The 20,877-nt window shown below is 39.8% G+C and overlaps 1 protein-coding gene across 1 annotated transcript in view; it reads left to right on the top strand.

The window, feature by feature from the left end:
- The first annotated feature begins 239 nt into the window (after positions 1 to 239).
- Positions 240 to 20,877, top strand: part of HCRTR2 (hypocretin receptor 2) — a 32,286-nt gene continuing 11,648 nt past the window's right edge. The window contains exons 1-4 of the mRNA XM_066180551.1: positions 240 to 391; positions 591 to 778; positions 14,179 to 14,357; positions 15,772 to 16,015. Coding sequence (XP_066036648.1) covers positions 240 to 391; positions 591 to 778; positions 14,179 to 14,357; positions 15,772 to 16,015 — 763 coding nt within the window. The remainder of the gene's footprint in view (positions 392 to 590; positions 779 to 14,178; positions 14,358 to 15,771; positions 16,016 to 20,877) is intronic.

Raw genomic sequence — 20,877 nt, 5'->3', positions numbered from 1 at the left:
GAGGGTGAGAAACCGAGGAGAAGCAGAGTGAGAAGAGGGATGGGCAAGCTGGAGGTAGGGTTGAGGGGAGAGATGAGGCGCTGGGGATGAGCTGAAGCGGGGGGAAGAAGAGGGGGGGAGGCATGCAGAGATGCGGGGGTGTGTGAGGGTGCGTGTGCATGGTTTGAGGAACAAATCGACATCGTCTGAAACGGACGTGACTTTTCCAGCCGGGGCGGGTGCGCTCTGGCACCTGAGGCATGCGACCTACCCCGACCAGCCTTTTCCACGACGGTGCAGGGGGTGCAGCCTCCGCGGGGGTGGCTGCACCCCTTGCCCGGTCGGGGAAAAGGCTCGTCAGGGCGGGTTGGGGACGGACGCGGATCCCCAGCCTGTTCCCGCATTGGTTCCCGTAAGTTCCCGCGTCATTTTTCTCCCCACACCCCGCTTTTCGCACTGGCAACCACAAGCCTCGATGGACGGGCGGGAGAAAGCTCGGATGCTCTGAGAGGGTCTGGGTTTGGGTTTGTTGGTTGTTTTATTTCCCAGCCTACGGAACAACCACTAGGGATGTCCGGGATTCAACCAGAGGATGGTTCACCTCCGTACAGGAATTGGACGAGTGGGTCGGAACTAAACGAAACACGGGAGGCTCTTTTAACCCCTTCCTCCGACTACGATGATGAGGAGTTCCTGCGGTATCTCTGGAAGGAGTATTTGCATCCCAAGGAATATGAATGGGCGCTGATCGCCGGCTACATCGTCGTCTTCATTGTGGCTCTCATCGGGAACATCTTGGGTGAGTCGAGCTCTCCAAAACTTCCCGTTCTCCCTTTCCGAGATGGGTTTTGCACGGAGGGTGGCTGGAAACCGGGGTGGGTTTGGCACATCCCACTGGAAAGGCGGCAGTCCCCAGCCGAGGGGAAAAGTTCGGGCTGCGCGGAAGGTGCCGTAAAACCCGCTGTCCCTGCGCGGGCGAGGGGCTGCGGCGGCGGCCGCTCGCGTCCGGGGCCCGGCACGGGGAGCGGGGTGGCGGAGCGCGCCGGGGCGGCCTGGCGGCGGAGAGCCGCGGCTGCCGGCCGGCTCCCGCCCCTGTCCCCCGGGCCGAGGTGCTGAACCCTCCCGGCACGGTGGCGGCTCCGCCTCTCAGCCCGCTCGGGAGGATGCTGCTCCCGCGCGCAGCCCCGGCCCGGCGCTGGGGATATCGAGCTCGGGGTGGGTCTCCAGGACAGAGACAGGGGCGCGGGACGCGGGACGCGGGACCCGGGATGGCGCCCGGTCCGTGCCGGGAACCGGCCGTGTCCCCTCGGCTGCCGGCGGGCGCAGAACGCTCGGATCCTACCCCGGCGGCCCCTCGGCCGCGCTCCGTCCCCGCGGCTGGAGCGGGGCCGTGGGGCGGGGGCGAGGCGGCCCCTCCCGGGCGCTCATTGAGGGAGCGAGGCGGGGCGGCGCCACCCCTGGAGCCCGCCTCCTCCCGCTTCCATTCATCCTTGAAGGAGGCGGCGGGAGACTGGCGGCCGCCTCGAAGGGAGCGGTAGGGGCGCTGGAGTGTGGCGGAGAGCTGAGGATCGTGAAGGGAGGGGGGGAGGGCACGAGTGGGAGCGGTGTGTGGGAGCAGTCTGTCTGACCGTCAGCAGCCCGCCCGCCCGCTGTCCCCCATCACTCCTCTTCGCTCCCCATCTCTCCTTTTCGCTCCCCCGAGCCCGCTGCCGCCCGCGGCGGGGGCTCTCGCCGGGCTGTGGGAACAGGCGACAGTGCTGATGCACGGGAGCGCGGCCACGCGTGTGCACACAGCCGCCCGGGCTGTCGGCCGTGCCCCTTCCCGCCGCCGTGCCCCTCCCCTGGCTGCGGGTGGCGGGGGGAGCGGAGCAGGCGCTGCTCCCCAGCATTTCTGCGTTTATGAATGGACGCGGTGTGGCTGCCGGGAGCCGGTTCCGCCAGGAGGACCCCCTAGGCTGCGGACACGGCCATTGGCATTCCCTGTGTCCATCCCTGTGATACTGTCATGAACGGAGCGCGCTGGGCCCCGCCCCGCCCGCCATACGGGTCTTTCATTCATGTTTTTCAGAAGGAATTGTGCGTGTCGGGGCTATCACTGCGAACTCTACAGGCTTCCCGAAGTGAGATGCAAATGAGACTGCAGCCAAAGACAATTTTTTTTTTGGTAATTCTGTTGCACTAAGTGCCTGTGTGCACGTTTGCTCAGTCTATTGCTCGGCAGCCAACTTGATTAACAGTGTAAAGAAAACAGCCCTGGCAAAGAGACTTTATTTTAAACTAGGATAAGAGCTGTCCTTTCTGATTTTGAGCAAAGACTATTTTAGAAGAACTACCTCTGCTTACCTATTATCCTTCACCGGTACTGTAAACAAGCTGTCCTCTCACCTGTAAAGATTCAAGGTCAAATCTTCAGCTATAGGAGCTTTCACCCTGTTCACACTTTTCCCCTCGGAAGCCAGGAGGAGAAAAGCTTTCCTCTCTATGCACTCACAAATAGAGATGGTACCAGTGCTGATGTGTAGTTGTTCTTTCCTCACATTTGTGTACATTAACTATTTGCTTGGGATGTAATCTGGGCATCTGGCTGTCCACCCACCATTTCTTTTACTGGATGGAATGTCCACTTTTTGTCCTCTGAAATCTCTCTTCAAGTTGTAGTACATGGTAGCAAATATTGGTCTTAAAAAGGACAGAGAAGTACCTGAACATCTTTTTATCCACTCCTCTAAATCACAGTAAATCCTACAAAAGATAATTCAGCTTTACAGCTCAATGGATTCAATGAAATAAAGGTCTTTTCTAACCTGAATGATTCTGTGATCCTCCTTAAGCTATTTGGTCCATATTGCTGGTTCTGTTTATGGGTGAATTGTTTGTGGTGTCTGCAGGTGCTTGGTAGCTGAATACTGTCTCATCTTTATTCAGGAAAGCTCACACTGCACTGATTGCAGGCTCATGTGATTCTGAGGAGAGAAATGGATGTGATCTAATGCTCTTTACAAAGACATTTTTGAGCAACTTTTTTACTACCAGTGACATCTGATGTAGACCAGTGCACATGTTGATTTCTCTGAGAAGCTAACTTCTGCTGCTTAAAAAATCCATAATTAATGGATTAATCTGGGATTTAGTCATGGACCTTCTGAAAGAAGAGCAGGAGTGCTTCTAAGTGAAGAGAGTTCTAGTGGCTACTATTGCTTTATAATATCATTCTTAATGCTTAATAGTATCATCCTTAATGATACATTGCATTTCTTTGCTTATGTTTGCCCAGTGTTGTAGGCATGTGGAGTCAATGCTTTGATTCTATTTTTAACGTGTCCTATTCAAATAATACTTAAGCAACCAGGAAAACCCCTGCCTTTCAAATATGTGGTGCTGAAAATTACATTTCTGCTTTTATTTTGCTTTGTGCACTCACATGGGATAAGGAGTATCCCAGAAATTGTATCTGTGCAAGTGGAAGGCACAGCATATCCCTCAGATATTAGTAATAAATGGGACTGAAGCATTCTGACAGTTCATTAACAACCAAGGGTAGAATCAGAAGCTCAAACTTTGATTGATATCTATTTGGTTCTTGAGTGAGATACACAGCAAGAATTCCACTAATAATAGCATATAACAAGGTCTGCATTGGTACTTAGCTCTCAATTTAATTAGGAAAGTTGTCACAGACTGAGCTGCTGCAAAAACCAGCTAAAGTGAAAAACATTAGCAAGTCACTGTATTTGAATGCAGGTTTCAGTATTGCACACAAAGTGCTTCATGTCAATGATTCTCTTGTATGCCTGGTTTGGCTGCTCACCAGGTATAAGGAAAACAAACAGATTTTAAGATGATTTTATGACATATTTACATGAACATTCAGGGAATCTGAAATCTGGATGACAATTCAGTATGAAGATTTATCCTAATTTCTTCTTCACTTGGTCACTATTTATCACTAGAAGTAGAACAAGTGTGGAGGGTAAGGACTTTCTCTTTTGTAAATAAGACCAAAAATTTTCATTACTACTGCAGGAAAATGAAACTCTTGGAATTTCTTTGCACATCTAGTGCAAAACATAGGACTTCTTGATATAGAATGTATGTTGACTGTAAAGACCTCTTTCTTCTTTATTTAAAAACATGTCATTGAACACATTGCTTGAAAATAGGAAACTAGATAATTAAAGAAGAAAAGGTATTTTTAGGATGTCTGGATGTCTCTGGTTACTAATGCCATTCCAGGATGATCAGTTGCAGTAGTTAATAACGAGTAAGACTTCAAGGGATTGAAAGGTAATGTACAACTACATATATTTAACTCTGTTTATACATATGAAGAATGCAAATGACCCTTGGTGAAGTTATCCATTCATGTGGGTCAGGATTTTTCTAATAAAATTATTTCTCTCAGGGAATGTGCATTCATCAAAATGAAACTGTACAGCAGTTTGATCAAAGACTGGAGGCAAAACAAGCAACCTTCTGGCATCCCACCAGCTGGGCTGCTGGGCTTCTTGGCAGGCCTCCCCAGAGCTGGCAGGAGCTGAAATCTTTAGCACACACAGGCTGCCAGTGCCCAGCTTGAAAGTCCTCAACACTGCTGGTTTCCCAAGGGTAAGAGACCATGCAGTACATCAGTGAGAAGTCTCAGAAACTTCCTTTACTCACACAGTTTGGTGATACTTGTTTTTCATTCCAATTCAGAACAAGATTGTGAGAGACTTACCCTTCCCTGGATAGATGTATTATTTATTATCTGTTTTACAGTAACTGGTACTTTTGCTGAGATCTGTAAGAACCCAACTATGCTCCTTTCTTCAAAGAGTTCATAGTCTAACTCATGGAGTTCAACAGCCTCCATTTGATTTTTCTAGGGCTGGAGCAGAAAAAAAAAATTTCTGTATGGCTCTAATACCAGAGTCCTTCTCAATGCCTATGAATAGGCAACTCTCTCAAATGCAGCTCTGTTATAATTTTAAAGATATCTAGTGAATACTGAGGTCTAGGCATACATGCCTATGTTGGTAGAATTGGATGAGTCATGTATTCTCTTAAATGATCTTCATGAATCCTATTTCATGCCATAGATGAGGCATATTTCATTTAATTACATTTTAAATTATTACATTTCATTTTTTTTTTCAGATAACTTGCAGAATCTGGCACTGAAAGGACTTTGTTTATAATATCAGCGTTAGAGTCACCTTTATCTGTTGGATGAATAATAACTAGAATGGCTTTGTCATTGTTAAGAAGAGAGCACATAGGAAAGGAGACAATATGTATATATTTTTTTCTACATAAGACAGAGAAAGTATGAGCTCAATTTATGTGAGAGTTGGAATAACAACTGAAGTACATTGCTGTTTGCATTATATAAGGATTACTCACCATCTTTCAAAACAAAAAAAATATTGAAGGGCTTGGGATGTTTTTTGGTTTATAAAGCATAGTTTATTTTCTGTGTTGCATGTCAAGTGAAACCTTCTTTGTTTTCTTGGACATAAGCAGCTGACTTGCTGCCTGTCTCACAAGTGGAATGTGTCAGAGAAGAACTATGATAGATTGTTCCCCAGGGGAAGGGGTGCCAGGAGCTGAGGCAGCAGCAAGACTGAGGGCAGTGCACTCACCAACACAGTCCCACAGTGCCTGAGAGCTTGGTAGCGCTGAAGATGTTTACCAGGTTTCAGTCACCTCCTAGCAATCACCAGACGAATCTATAATGATGAAACAGGTCTGAGGTTAAGCCAGAAAATCAACTCAGTGGATGAGTTTTACAGTTAAATTCAGCAAGGCAAAAGCATACTTGCAACCTGGTCTTTGCCTGATCTTAGTGTGAATGCCTGAGCTTAAATGCAGCTCTGGGGACAAAGGCTGACTCCCCAAAGAGTATTCCAAAACTCCAAAAGCTCTATTCCCAGAAGCCTGGTCCCAGCTTACATGCTGCCCCATACCAGAACTGGCCTCCAGCATGGACTGCTAGCTCCTTGGTTGGGGGTGCACTCAACTCTGACAGAACTGTGCTCTGTCTCCTGGTTCTTAGCACAGTAGGACTGCAAGGACTTTAGCCAGTGTGTGGAATATTATATTGACAATGAGGATCCATGATACAGATTCAGAAGTTGTAGGATATGCAAGATATTTGTTGGAATATGTCACTAACATAGTGAATTGTATTTTCTTTGTATATTCTGCAGAAAAGGCACTAAGTCTCACATCTCCATTAGAAACGGACATGGAAGGGTTTTTCCTCATCCAACTCATGTTGCTGTGACTGATGGATGCTTTTTGAAGATGCTTTTTTCAAAGTTGCACAGCATTTCAGCTGTGAAACACATATTCATTTTTATGTCATGCAGCTTTAAATTGAATCAGCAAAGTGTGAAATCTTTTTATCATTTTTATCATAGTGTCATATACAGTATGACATCTAAATTTCTGACTCTTCCACCTGTAATAGGAAGTGTGGATAAAGACTTTTTAGGCTTCATTTGTAATATCAATTATTATTATGAAACATCTAGTCAATCAACATAGCCAGCTCTGCAGAGATGACTGGGTTGGCCAGTTAATACTGGTAATAATTTGGGGGGTGGAGGGTGGATATTTTGAACCAATCTGTCTGTCTCAATCAATACAGTTAGATTCAGAAAACTCTGTGATGGCACCTTTCACTTTCTCCAGAGCGGACCAAATCTGGAATTTTGGGCAGTCTGTTTTTATAGCATAGCTGATCTTCTGCCAATAACTCCTATTTCCATTAGATTGTTAATTGCCTAAAATTATGTAATGTGGCCAAGTAAGAAAATGAATCTAGTTCCAATTAGGTTGTTGTGCTGTTACTCCCAGTTGTGATCCATTGACGTAAGCTTCCAGTACACAGAATTCAGTTCTTGTTTTCTTCTCTAATGCCTTGATAAGCCAGTGCTTAAGATGTAGAAGTGTGCTGGAGCACATGAGTAACCCACAACCCACAACTCTTAAGTCCATCTTTGGTACAACAGAACATGTGACAGGTCGAAAACCTCAGAAAACATATCGCTGCAAGCTAAGTAGTTGCTTTTATCCGTTTTTCCTTTGTAGATCCTCACTGTCTTTTGTGGGTGACAGTTCCCCATTAGTACAGTCCAGTGAAGCTGATATTCAAAAAAATACTTTGGGATTTCATGTATTCTATGTTATTCAACTACGTTTTTTACAGTTTTGGTATTTTTCCTGTGTGATGGAACCTACACATACACACTTGTTTGTATATGATACATCGGGAGCATGACCTAGCCACCTACTCTTTTTGTCATGTTTCTAAGAATTTCTTCAAACTTGTTGATGAGAGCTATCACCTCACTGGTAGGCAATGTCATTCCTTTGCTCAGAGTATTTGCCATCTTTTCAGCTATTGCATCACATATTCAAGGACAGTTCTTATCTGCCAGGCATAACAATGCATAACTAGACACAGGATATTTTTTCAGTATTTCCTTTATAATAAACGTTGTATAAGACAGTGTATTTTCTTTGTGTCATTCTATTACTTTTCAATGTAAGCCTGGTCTCATGTTGGTCTCCTTTCTTTCAAATAAGATTAGTTATGTAAAACTGAAGTAATATGTGAGTTTAGAGCTTAATAGTATGTAAGAGATGGACAGCCTGAGGATTAGATGTCTCCCTCTTCACAGAAGATATTGCTTTTTTTTTTAGATCTTTTGTTCTCATTGCTGGTGTCAAAACCCCATAATTAAATATCCTCTTGAATTTAAAGTGCTTCTCTCCCTTTAATGAAGATCATCAATGAAATTATTGACTCACAAGAAGCTTTCCTTAAATAAAATAATCTTAGTCTTAGGCACCAAATTTTTAGACTTTAAGTCAAAGCAGAAGAATCCTTAATCAGGAGTTGTTCATAATGAAGATAGTTTTGATGAGAGCATTTTTCCTTCCAGCCATATATATTCAGTGTTTTTACGGGGGCTCTAGCTCTCCAGAATTCCCCTTGGTAGCATATCTGCTTAGCCTTCCTTTCAACCTTCTGTGATTGTGTTGCTTGATACACCACCACTCAGATCATGATTTGAAGCAGGTAATACCACCAAAAGAGAACAAGCGGAAGAATTCCATATGGAGAACCAATTAATTGTGAGGAGAAAATTGGGAGTGGGTGGGTTAGGAGATGGAGAGTACATAATGTATAATTCAAAACTATTTATCACATTTTTTGTCACTGGTTGTATAAAATATTGTGAAAGAGTAAAGTTTTTTAGAAGCTTTCTGCCTAATGCATTTGGAGATGCTCATTACCAAGTCTTATAATCAGAACATCAGTTCCAAATAACTTCTGGATGACTATATTATGATATTTCTGTCAAACAATTGTGAGACTGAATTACCAAAGCAAAAAATATCATTGTAGTTTAGTATGAAAAATGATAATTCTTTGTTTACTTCCATCTGGGATTTATTATTCATCAAAAATTTGATAAGAGATAAAGTCATTCCTTTATATATGAAAATGTCAGGTATTGCTGGTTATGGAAATTACATTCCTATTTTTGAAAGGAAGTTGCACTGAAAGATGACCCATTGAATAAGAGGTTGACAAGACTTCTGGAGTGTAAGGGAAATGATTTGGGGTTGACAAGTAGAAATTAAATTGACAGCTGACCCAGGAGTCCACCAGTGGAAGGACTGCAGCACAGTGTTTAATATGCTCAAGATAGCATAAATCTTCCAGGAGGCAAGCAGCTGCACTTTATACCAGATGGAGCCTTTGTATTGTTTTCATGTTCAGCTTGAGATACAATGAGCTGTGCTAATTGATTAAACACCATTACAGCCTCTAATTAAAATGCCTCAGGACACTAAACCACAGGGACTAAATTTGTATGTGAAAAATACTAATCTCACTATATTGTCTTATTAGAGAAGGTTTTTTTCTTCAGGAATATGAGGTGAAGCTTTCTTGATGGATTTCCTACAGCAGTCTGTCTTAAATTTTTAACTTTGATTTTTAACCTTTTATTTGTTTGTCCTTGCTGGGAATTTCCTGTGAGACATTTTTGGGGAACGGGAGATGGTCATTGTTTGGAGGATGGGTCCAGAAACCAGCTTTGTTATCACAGAACTGTCTTGGTTTATGAAGAGCCTCCACGAATTTTTTCTGAACGCTTCCAGCCTGGCGACTCCAGCTGGTTTCCGAGCCTTCACTGACACTGTGTGGAAGAGGTGGGAACAGCAAGTGCTTGGCTTAAGGCTCTGATGTCCGGAAAAAGGAAAGGGAAGTGCCTCCGGCGGGGTGAAGGATTTGGGATACTCTAACAGCCATTAGAAAAATAGCTGCTCCTTGTGAAACCTGGCCTGCCTGTTTGCACTTGCAGGAATAGCTCTGATTGGTTTTGTAAAATAAACGCAAAAATAGGGAAAATCATACAATACATTGGACAGGTAATTGGGTTCCATTAGAGCACTAGCTGTAGGGAAAATCATGCACAACAGAAACGTATTTCAGTACTGATTTTTCAAATTTCTCTCTTTTTTTCCGTTATTCTAATCCTCTTTTCTTCAGTGTCTGTGTTAACACCATTTTCACCGCTTTCTTTCTCAGTCGTATTTATAGCTAGGAGCATCAAAGGCTGCATGAAAGCTTTGCACGTAATGTAAAATTTTACTATTTCATAGATTTCTTTAATGGAGGTCTGAAAAGCTTAGTTTGGGCCACTCTTCTGTGCTCCAACTAAACAGGCATCCTGTTAACACTGTAGTATCTCTGTGTAACACAGCTTTTTAGAAAGGCTGCTCCTGGCCTCATCTATTTTATGATTTTGAAGTACTTTTTGGTAAAACACATTCCCAATTGAGAATCTTTACTATCTTTCTTATCCTTTCTTCTCTTCTTCAAGATAAGTGGAAATTCACAGCTCTCTGCTATTTCTGTTTGGGTAGGCAGATGGCATTTCCACTCCATGGAACTTTCTTTCCCCAGCATGTTACTTGGGTGTTTCTATGTGAGCTGAGTGCCTCTCTGTAAAACTGCCTGAAATGATAATGTGTAATTAAAGGAACGCAAGTGGAGAGTATATGAAATTCTTTTGTTCTGACACTTAACTAGCCGCACAATATTCACTGGCATAGTCAAACTACTTTTCGTGCCTATAAAATACGTTTTGAGCACAGACTAGAGAATCTTTCTTGATGAGCTGCTAGAACACTATCAATGAAACTATTGTCCAAGACTACTGAGTGACGTTGGACTGTAATAAACTCAGAAAAAACAAGTCTGGAAGGAATGTATTGAAGTAACTTTATGTCATTTAGGACTTATTTATGACTTTTTATCATTCTGTCCTATTCCAAATAACTTGTAGCAGACCCTCAAGCTTTTTAGCCTTGCACTGGAAGAAAACATTACCAAACATTTGTTTGAAACAAAGGTTGAAAACAGCACTGCAAACAGCAGAGGGCAATGAGGGCAGAGAAAGCTGACTTGGTTTTAAAATACTTCCTCTTCAGAGGCGCTTTTCCACAATATCTTTTTTTTGTTTGTTTTTTTTTTTTTTACTACATTCATGTAATGAGTTTCTGGGATATTTATTTTTTATGGTATTATGTAAATATTTATTTAAACCTAAAGCTGATTAAGGTGCTCTTGTGCTATGTGCCATAAAAAGAATGGGGAATGTTTTATGTGAAGAGGTCAAAAGGGGAAATACACAAGCATAAGCAGAGAAATATAAAGTAACAAATTATCTTGCATTTCTATGCTTGCAAATTTTGGGGCTTTTTCACCTTCCAGGTGCCTACCCCATGGACTGGAATTCAGTGGAATTCAGGAGTAGTTTCTGTACCTTGGCTTTTCTGAACACTGCTATACCCTGAGTAGCAAGAGGCATAGCCTTTTGTTACTCTAAGGAACAGCAAATACTGAAGTTCATCTAAGTTCCATCTGTGTTAAGCCAGTGTGACCTGGAAGGTTTAGTACACGGCAGGGAATAAGGAGTCCAAGTTTCTCATTCTGTGTCTGATTTACTGTATGGCCTTTAACAACTTCTGTTCAGCACTTCACTTTCTGTGTGTCAGAGATGAAAATGGTAGTAATTCTTACATCTCTGGGGTATCACAAGGTTTCATTTGCTCATACTGGTAGACAGCTTTGAACTCAACATGCAGAATGCTATGAATTGATTTCTGGTTGCCAGTGAGATTGACCTCATATTTGTCAATTTAATGGATTTTTTTTTTACCAGAAATAATGTTTATGTTCAGGTCTTTTTCACATGGACCAGCGCAGGAATGGGAATAGGCCTGGTCAAAGACCAAGCATATCTGCTTAAACCTTGCACCTTTAGGCGCTGACATCCATGGCTGTAAATGATGTACTTGTCTGAATTGGGTAGAATACAGGACTGTCGAAACCATAATATGAGAAAAAAGTAGCCAAACTCTGACCTTTTAAACAGTTTTTATTTTTTGCCCGTTGATAAAAGGAATATGAAGCATGGAAAAACATTGCCACTTTATATCAACTTTTGCCCAAGTAAAAGACAGGACCATACTTTAAATATGAATTGCACTTAAGACAAAGAATCAGCCATAATTAAATGTTCAGATCTTCAAATTTTTAGAGTTAAGTATTAAAGTTATCAAAAGAGAAATGATTTTTGCAATTTTTTTCCCCCAGCATTGCATTTCAAACTGCCAACAAAATTCCAGGGGGACATCATGTATTACTTCCCTGTTAGGTGCTGCCTCTGCTCTATCAGGCTTTAATTGTGGTAACCTTGTGCACGAGGGACAGTGATAAAGCTCTGATTAGTGATGTTGTAAATATCATGTAATGCTATAGAAATAATTACTTTGCTAGGTACTTTGAATATTTCAAATGGGAAGAAAATATAATCAATACAATATTTCCTTTAAGTCTTTAATTTACAAGCCTTGCCTTTTAGATATCAGGCCTAAACTAAAAAAACCTGAAGATCTGTATTCAGGAAGAGAACAATTGAAAAGTGTACACTCTATTGTCTTCAAAACCAGTGCAAGAACAGTGAAGGTCTTTGTAGAGAGGTTTTCATTTGCATGTATGAGAACGCAATACATATATAGCAAAATTTAAATTTATATAAGCTACAGAATACAGAGCTATCTCTGCAACACGTTAAAATACATAATGAACATATGTTGCATCACAACACATGCTGAACCTTAGAAATTAAATAAAAAATAAATTAAAAAGTAGTTTTAGATGAAACTTAGAAGCCTATATCTTAAGGAGATAGTTAATAAAATAACCTGGTCTTAGAGAAACTGAAGGCCACCTAGCCTCTCCCTTTGTCTGTGTCCTAGTCTAAGTGTCCAAACATAGCCCTCATGAAGAAGTACCACAATCTCAGCTCCTACCTCTGCATTGGTAAGATCTTGAAAGAGTATTCTGCCAGTTGTGGTGACTGCAGTCTCACCAGAAAGGTTCAATTCAGTTTGAAAGTGTCCAGAGAACAGCAAAAAGGATGGTTGCAGAAGTTCTAGAAACGACTGAGAGTAAAAGATAAAGAGTTCTGAAGTTCTGAGGAAATTTGTAACAAAAATCCTTACATACGTGAAGCATTGCTGCAGGAAAAAACTCTTCCTCATTCTTGCCTGGGTGCAGAAAAAGGATATATAAATATCAGCAAAATAAAATTAGATTAGACATGAGAAGAATTTCTTTTTCTTGGCAGGGAAGATAATTAAACAGTGCAACACGTTTAAGAGATGTGTGATATCTTCAAATGTAACAGATTTTCAAATGTAAACCGGCCAATAGTTTCTTAGTTGTAGTCTTGCTGTAGTTCTGTTGCTCTAAAGACATAGGACAAGATTTGTGGAATGAAGTAATATATTTTATTAGATCAACTGATACAGCTGGAAGATAGACAGAAGCTTTCTGGCACATCATCCTTCTTAGGATCTAAAGAAGCATCTGATCTCAAGAGCTTATGTGCCCTAAAGTGTGTGTATTTTCTTCCAGCTGTTTTAGCTAGTTTAATGACTATAAGAGAGTGGTTTAACTCTTGGAAGGTTCCATTTTAGATTTGGGCAACCTCTTGAGGACCTTTTTAGCTCAATTTTTTTAACATTCTCTGATCTGTTTAATATATGTAAATTAAGCATTGTGCTAGATCCTGACAGATTAGGAGACTTTGAATCTTCATCTAGATATGCATGATGGATGAATAATTGTTTGCAGGGGAAGACCCTTTGATGTGCAATGAATTGTATTCTTGTGTTACAAGAAGTATTGTGATATTTCTGGAAAATTTTATGCATTGGTTTTTAAAGATCTTTGGATAAATGAATTTAAAAATCTAAATAATTCAAAAGCTGTTGATGGCTCCAGTCACTCAGGGTTTGACTCCCAAAATTATTTTTAAAATTACTTTTCTGCCGCTTTCTCTGACTTAATTATGGCATTTTTGATGTAGCAGCTTATGAATTTAGTGTAATGAATTTAAAGAAAGATTTGCCTCATTTCTAAAAGTCTTTCAGTTTAAAAAAGAGCTACATAAAATATACAAAACAAGCTTTAAAGGCACATCTTATAAAGTGCCTTTATAATTGCGTCATCTGCTACATGCTGCTTTTGAACATCATCAAAAATGTAATATTTAATACAGCAAAAATTACTTTTAGTAACTGAATTCAAATCGCAGTTACCCAGAAAATTGTTAGAGATCCTCTGCAGATGAAATAGATATATTAAATCCAGCAAAATATTATATAAAGTTATATTTGTACAGTTTACAATAGTCTGTGTTGTAGCAATTTGATTTAAGCATCATGGTATCATAAGAAAACAGATAAAGTTTTACAGGTATAGATATGTATTGCTCTAGACTAGAGCCAATGGTTTGAAAGAGAAATGAAGAAAGTTGTATGAATAGTTAGTGAAGATTAACTGGGATTAACTAGCAGAGAAGTAAGATGCTTTATTTGTTGGATTATTTCCCACACTGCAGTCTGTGGAAAGCTGTTCTTTGTGCATCAAGAATCTCTCTACATATACTCTCTTGTTTCCACTCTAAAAGAAAACACATGGTTCTTGCACTGAACTGCATATTCAGGTATTCTGTGTTAAACAAATGACACAAACATTTCCTTAACTCCACAAAGTCAAATGTTTTCCTCTTAAAACATTTCTTAAGCCATTTCAATCTCACTAACTTGTCTTTCCAAATTCAGTTTGCCTTGCAGTGTGGAAGAATCATCACATGCGGACCGTTACCAACTATTTCATAGTGAATCTTTCTCTGGCTGACATTCTGGTCACAATTACTTGTCTTCCAGCAACTTTAGTTGTGGACATCACAGAAACGTGGTTCTTTGGGCAGACCCTCTGTAAAGTGATTCCCTACTTACAGGTATTATTTTTCTGTTTGTGTACACAATACCCACGTTATGAAAACCAGAAATGACAGCAGCATCTTCCTACTACTTCTAATCCAATGATAGTCTTTACCTGATACTGAATAGGTATCTCAGAGTACGTGCTGAGGCCTAAAAGACTGTTTCACTTGGGAAAATGATTATGCATAATAAAGACTGGTTTTCATCTATCTAATTGTTGGACTTCGGCAATACGGTTTTTTGGGACATTTTTCTAATGCTCTTTACTTTTTATGATCTTTTTTAATGATTCAGAGGGGATGTAAAGCAATAAAAATATCTGTAAATAGAAATAGAGTCATTAATATTCTCTTTTTGTGGATCTGGACAGCCACACAAACGTCCAGGAGACAGAATCCAGCTTCTGAAGGCAGTATGGGCTCTTTTTGTGTTTACCGATTTTATGTCAAAGTATCCGGGTTCACTGGGAGTTGATCACATTGTCTGCCTTAAGCAAGAATTGCTCCTACTCATTTACCCATGGACTTAACTGGTTCTGAAATAATTTGCATCAAAATGATTGACAAATATCTTTTCTAAGTGTAGGTGTATGGGTGAACTGACTGGGCAAACTAGAATGACAAGTGCTTGGCTTTGTAGTCATTAAAATTCAGAAGAATTAAGCAGTACTCACAGTATATGCAGATCATCAGCTCTGTGCCTCCAGCACAATTTATATTTGCAGAAGATACCTCTATGGCCAAAGAGCCACATTGTCAAAGGCAAAGTTCCCCAGCAGCTATGAGCTCTACTTGATACAATCAAAATCACAACTTTTTTTTTTTTTAAACCCCCATTCTAGTGAAAGAAAATCTGAAGAGTGAGTGATCACCTAGCATACAAATTGAAAGAATAAAACTGACGTGATAGGTTATTTCCTTTTCTGAATAAAATGTAAAATGTCTTAGTCTGCCTTAACCTGATTTTTGTCAGGGACTTTTTCATGAGATCCTGTTTCGTTTTTCTCATAAAAATAAAAAGCAAAATGATGGTTCTGGTATGCTAATAAAGCATAAAAACCAACAAATATATTTTTCAACAAAGAAAAATGATAAAATTCACTGTCTAATGTTTTAAAAGCTTTTTTTTTTCAGATAAAGTTATAAATTTCCAGTTGATTAAATTTTCTATTTCAAAATTTGATTTTGCAACACCTATTTAGTTTAGTTAGCATCTTAATGTGTGAATTGTCTTGTGGATTCTAATAGGAGTACAGCAGTTGAGGATATCTGTTATAATTCTGTAAGTGATTTTAAAAGGAGTCTTTCTTTCTGGGAGTCTATTTAACAATTGCAGAAGAAGAACTAACTATGTTGAAAATGTAAATAATTTTTAAAACTCTAGAAAAAACCCTACATTTGCATTTACAAAATATTCCTTTTTCTTTAGACAGTTTCAGTCTCTGTGTCTGTCCTAACACTCAGCTGCATTGCTTTGGATCGATGGTATGCAATTTGTCACCCTTTGATGTTTAAAAGCACAGCCAAGCGAGCAAGGAACAGCATTATAATTATCTGGATTCTGTCCTGCATCATAATGATTCCTCAGGCTATTGTTATGGAGTGCAGCAGTGTGTTCCCAGGATTAGCCAATAAAACCACCTTGTTCACAGTGTGTGATGAGCACTGGGGAGGTGAGTCTGTCATTGACCATATGAGCTGAGTTTGTACCGCTATAAAGTAATCAAAATATCAGGAGATGTTAATATGAAGTCAAGTTGTATAAACATAACACAAAATGTTCTTGATTATATAAGGTTTTCCAGAACTATCATTTTTCACTGTGAAATTTCTGTGAATTTCTTTTGTGTTATTGGGGCTTAAAGTACATTTTAAATGAAGTTTAAATGAATGAGGCTGACTAGTGTCTTGACCATATTAATGCTTCCCAGAGGGTAGAAATGTTCCCACCCTTCAATGCTTATGCTTACATAATTCCTTGACTGATGGACATTACAGGTTTACAAAGACTTCAGTATTTAGCCTTAAGAAGTAACTATGGAAGAACAGATTTTCTGTTTACCTGATATTTTGCTAATTGCTGGCATTTGACTTGTGTTTAGAGGTATCTCTTGGGAGTTCAATGCTAATTACGTGCCATTGCAGAATTTACAGAGATGTCGTCATTATAGGGTAGTGAGTTAACCTAAAATTTGAATTTTTTCATGGACAAAATCATTTAAATAACTTTGTGAAAGTAATCAGTTACAAATGAGTCTACACAAGAAGTATAACCCTGCCTTCCAGATTAACTGTGAATCTAACAGGTTCTGTATCTGAATGAAGCTGTAAGAAGCTGTAAGGATTGCCAGGGAGTAACTACTTCTATTTTGTCTTTGTTCACAGCAAGTGGTATAAGCCACCCACCCTAATGGTTAGGGCTCAACTATGGTGGGCCTTGGCAGACCTCCAATGCTAACAGAGTGCATGAGTTACATGCTGTGGCTCTGACACTGGATATAGTGGCCATCAGAAATACCATTATTCACACACAGGAAAATAAAGCCAAGTTTGCCAAAACATATAACTAAGTGGTGCCTGTTTAATAGCCTTGAGTCCGGCTAAAACACAGTCAGATATTCTCCCAGAGATGTCTCTGTAGAAGAAGATTCCAGTCCTGTGAACAATTATGATAAAATACTACTGGATCACCTGTAGTTAATTATCATGATAAATAGGCTAAAAAAGCCTGAACTGCTGAGGCTTCTTCCATGTGCTGTTTTGGAAGCTTCTTCCCTGCGAATGGCTTTCGCAGAGCCACCAGAGGATTAATGAGAAGACACTGGGTATCACATTCCCTGTTCTTTGTCTCCTTCATCCCGGTTAGTCCTCTGGAACAAGGCAAGGGGGCAAAGATGGCCACTAGCTTACTGGTACTCATTGCTGACAAAGGTGTGCTCTAAGTTTGTAGCTGAGAGGAAGCCTCTGTTAAGCTGTATTGTGCTTAGTGTTTCATTAAGAGGACAAATCTGCTCTTTACTTCTAGTGTTCTTTCTTCATCTGTGAAAAATTTTGTACCCCCTTCTGCTGCAGGATACTGCAGTAGTTATATGACTATTTTCTTTCACAGCATTCTTTCCAAGTACAATTTCATCCACTCATTTTGGTGCTGAACCAATTATTCGTGCCCTCATCTTTTCAGGGTTAACTCTGCAGCAAAGATTCTTTTAATCTCAGCCTAGGAAATGATGTGGTTAATTAATTAGGAAGTCATAAGAGCATTTCATTAGGGAATGTAATCTCAGAATTTCTAGATGTGTATTGGCCACTTTTTGATTCAATGTGAAAGTGTTGCTTTTGAACTTACAGAGTCTGTAGTAGCCTTAGAACTACTTTAAAGAGTGCCTCTTGTTGAGTTGTGCTGAAGTAGTTGCATCCTGAGGTGAAGCACCCACTATAAAAAAAATCCTGACAAGAAACAACCAACCCAAACTCCAGTGTGCTTGGCAATACTCTACTCCTATGGAGTGTATTTATCTAAATTTATATCTACTGGTCTTCAGATTATGATGTGAGCCTTCACTTGCATGTTTGGAGAGATAGAGGGGATTATAATAAAGGCAAGTACTCATGTATCGAATTGATTTTTTTGTGTCTGCTTCAGAAAGGGAGTGCAAACACTCCAATTTTTAGAAATTATTGTTTATATTGAGCATGAAAATAATAATTTTATATTAAATGTTTTCTGAAATGGGAAGCTGTTCACTCTACTGAGAGGTAACAATCCTATTTTTATCTTGCTTCTTTTTAAATTGATAATTTTTCTAATGGCAATGCACCGACATTGCTAGTTATTCTGCTGGTGCATTTCAGATATCCTTAAAAAATCTCCACATTCATGATAATAGTTTATCATAGTAGCTTGAAAGAAGAATCTTTATAGGCATTAAATTACACGCAGATTTCTCAAAATTGTCAAATTGCTTAGTAAAAGTAGAGTTAACCGTATTTTATCAATGAGGATTATATATATATATATATTTACATCCCTTTCAGACTATAGAGAATAGAGTGTCATTAAAAAATAATTTCCATTGTGTTGAAAGTGTCTAGGGACTCTGAGTTAGGTCAAAGCCTAGAATATGCAGTTTTTCCACTGAAAAATAGGGTTTGAAATCACAAAGGCCCCCAAAATGAACAAAAGAAGAGGGTAAAAAGGCACTGATTTGAAAAGAGTGGTGATCCTTAAAGCTGGAAGAAAAAATAAAAAGTTAATATTTTTAAAGAAAATAGTTACATTTTTGTTGGATTTTGTTTTGCCTTTTTCGACTATGCAAATACAGAGGGTCAAAGAAAGAGCTAACTAGGAGGATGTTGAAGGAGAACGAAATTCATGCTGCTACAAATAACCTATATTCGCAAAGAGAAAGTGGAGATGTAGGTGTTGCACACACTCAAGAGACCCTGAGAAAGTCCTATAAGAGAGTCAGTTTAGAGAAAGGGATTGTATTTGGGTGCTTATTGCTTTGTTTAGAACTGCATACAATTATTGTTGTCCAAAATTACAGTACATCTGATAAAATCTTTGCAGAGTATCCTGTACACCACATGTTCCAAGGATGTTAAACTGTGAATGTTAAAGATTGGGACTGCAAAAAGAGGATACTTAATAACACTTTCCAAAGTGTTTTGGAAGTCTGTTGTAATTCTGGGACCCCAGGGCCATTGGAACATGAGGTGCTATGGGAGAGTAACTGGAAGTCATGTCCTGGAAGATGTCAGAGATGCCAAAGCAGGAGACAACACTGTGCACTACACAGACTTAGGACCAGCTGCTGGAGACCATAAAAGTCTGATGAGTGTCTGGAGGGAAGGTCTGATCAGTACTATGACACTTGGGCTCCTTAATGGGTGAACAAATAGTCGCCACTCTGACTAATAAGCATGCTGTTGGAAAGCTGCCTGTGACTGCAAATGGAGCAATAGTTCAGCCTAAAACAGGGCTCAATTTCTTTATAATTGCTTCTGGCATTCCTGAATGTAAAATTCATTGCCAATTCTAGGCTGAGGGTTTTTCATCTTGAGTACTGTCTAATAACAATATTTTATTTGGGAATGTAGAAGGATCCAACATGTGACCTTATGCAGGCTCACTTAAGGAGCCAGAGTTGGCCACAGCTCTATAATAGACTGTAATTGCTGGGCTGAATTTGATGATAAAGTGCCAAAATAAAAGAAATGTATATTAAAATGAGTTCACCATGTGTCCAAGTCAGCTAAGTACATTGTCTTAGTGCTGTTCAAGAAGAGAATGTTAGCCAAAGTGCATTAGCCAAGCCCTTTGCAAATGATAAAAAGAATATGGAGATAATCCTTTCCCAAAACTGCATGGTTGAATGGAAACAAAGGGAAGACTTTGTGTTCCATTCCCTCTTAGACTACTCATACAATAGTACAAAACCACATTGTCTTAATTCTAGAAAACAAATAGCTGGAAATTGCAGTATTACAAGAAGCTTTCTACATCCTGTTTATCGAACTATTTAGAATTTAATGAAAAACGCATGGGATATTTTAATGCAGAAGGAAGTTGGAATATTTCTAACACTAAAATTATGCTGGTGTTATTGTAAGTTGATAACTCAAGCACAATATATTAGGTTTCAAGATGTAATTTTAGTATTAGCTAGCCATAAGTAATCTGACATAGGAACTTAGTTTGGAAGCACAGCATTATGTGGTTAATTTTTTTGTGCTATGAGCACCCACTTCCTAACATCTCTAATTATTGAGCTTTATTTTAAAAATATTAAAGTGCATTAGAAATGCACTTTTAGTTGCACTGCTTCTCTATGTTGGTAACTCCAAAACCCCGCAGGTATCTTCCTGAGATAGGGAACCTAGGAACTCTACTGATGCTCAACAAACTTGATTGTCCTGTTTTTCCCTATTCTTAAGGAAGCTGTCAGGAGTACCAATTTTTTAAGCACTATGGCTAAAGGGACTATTTCATTTGCTAGACATATCAAAATGTTTTGAGTCTGTTTATTTCTGTTTGATTACATATGTAAATGTACACATGTAGGTATATATGTATTTACATAAATATAGTAAAATTTTGGCAAAAATTCAGTTTCAATCTACCATTTTCCATCTGGGAATGGAAGACCACATGGAGAGGGAAGCTTTAGAAAATTTTCAAATGTGTTTAATAACCCCTGCAGTAGATAGATGAAAGCTTCCTTTAACATACTGATCCTTTATCGGGTGGGGTAATTACAGTGTACGAATGAAGCTGAGTAGGAATGCTGATCTGAACCCAGTCCAACCCCTATGACCACCTGTTTGCTTTATGTTTTATTCTCTATTCTCAATAGAAAAGCAGCCAGAGACATGAGAGTCATTCTTTTATTCTTAAAGAGGTGGTTACTTTTAGCTAAGAACATTCTCCCCCTGTCCTGACATCCATTATGTGACCACAGAAGACAAGCACACTTTCCTCATCTTCTGCTTGGCAGTAGGAGTTCCAGCCATCCCAGTCAGGCAGGCCCACAGA

This window comes from Chamaea fasciata, unplaced genomic scaffold (assembly GCF_029207755.1).
Source record: "Chamaea fasciata isolate MVZ Bird 193981 ecotype frontalis unplaced genomic scaffold, bChaFas1.0.hap1 SCAF_3, whole genome shotgun sequence".
NCBI lineage: Eukaryota > Metazoa > Chordata > Aves > Passeriformes > Sylviidae > Chamaea > Chamaea fasciata.
The sequence above is the reverse complement of the archived record's forward strand: the minus strand, read 5'-3'. Positions and strand labels throughout refer to the sequence as shown.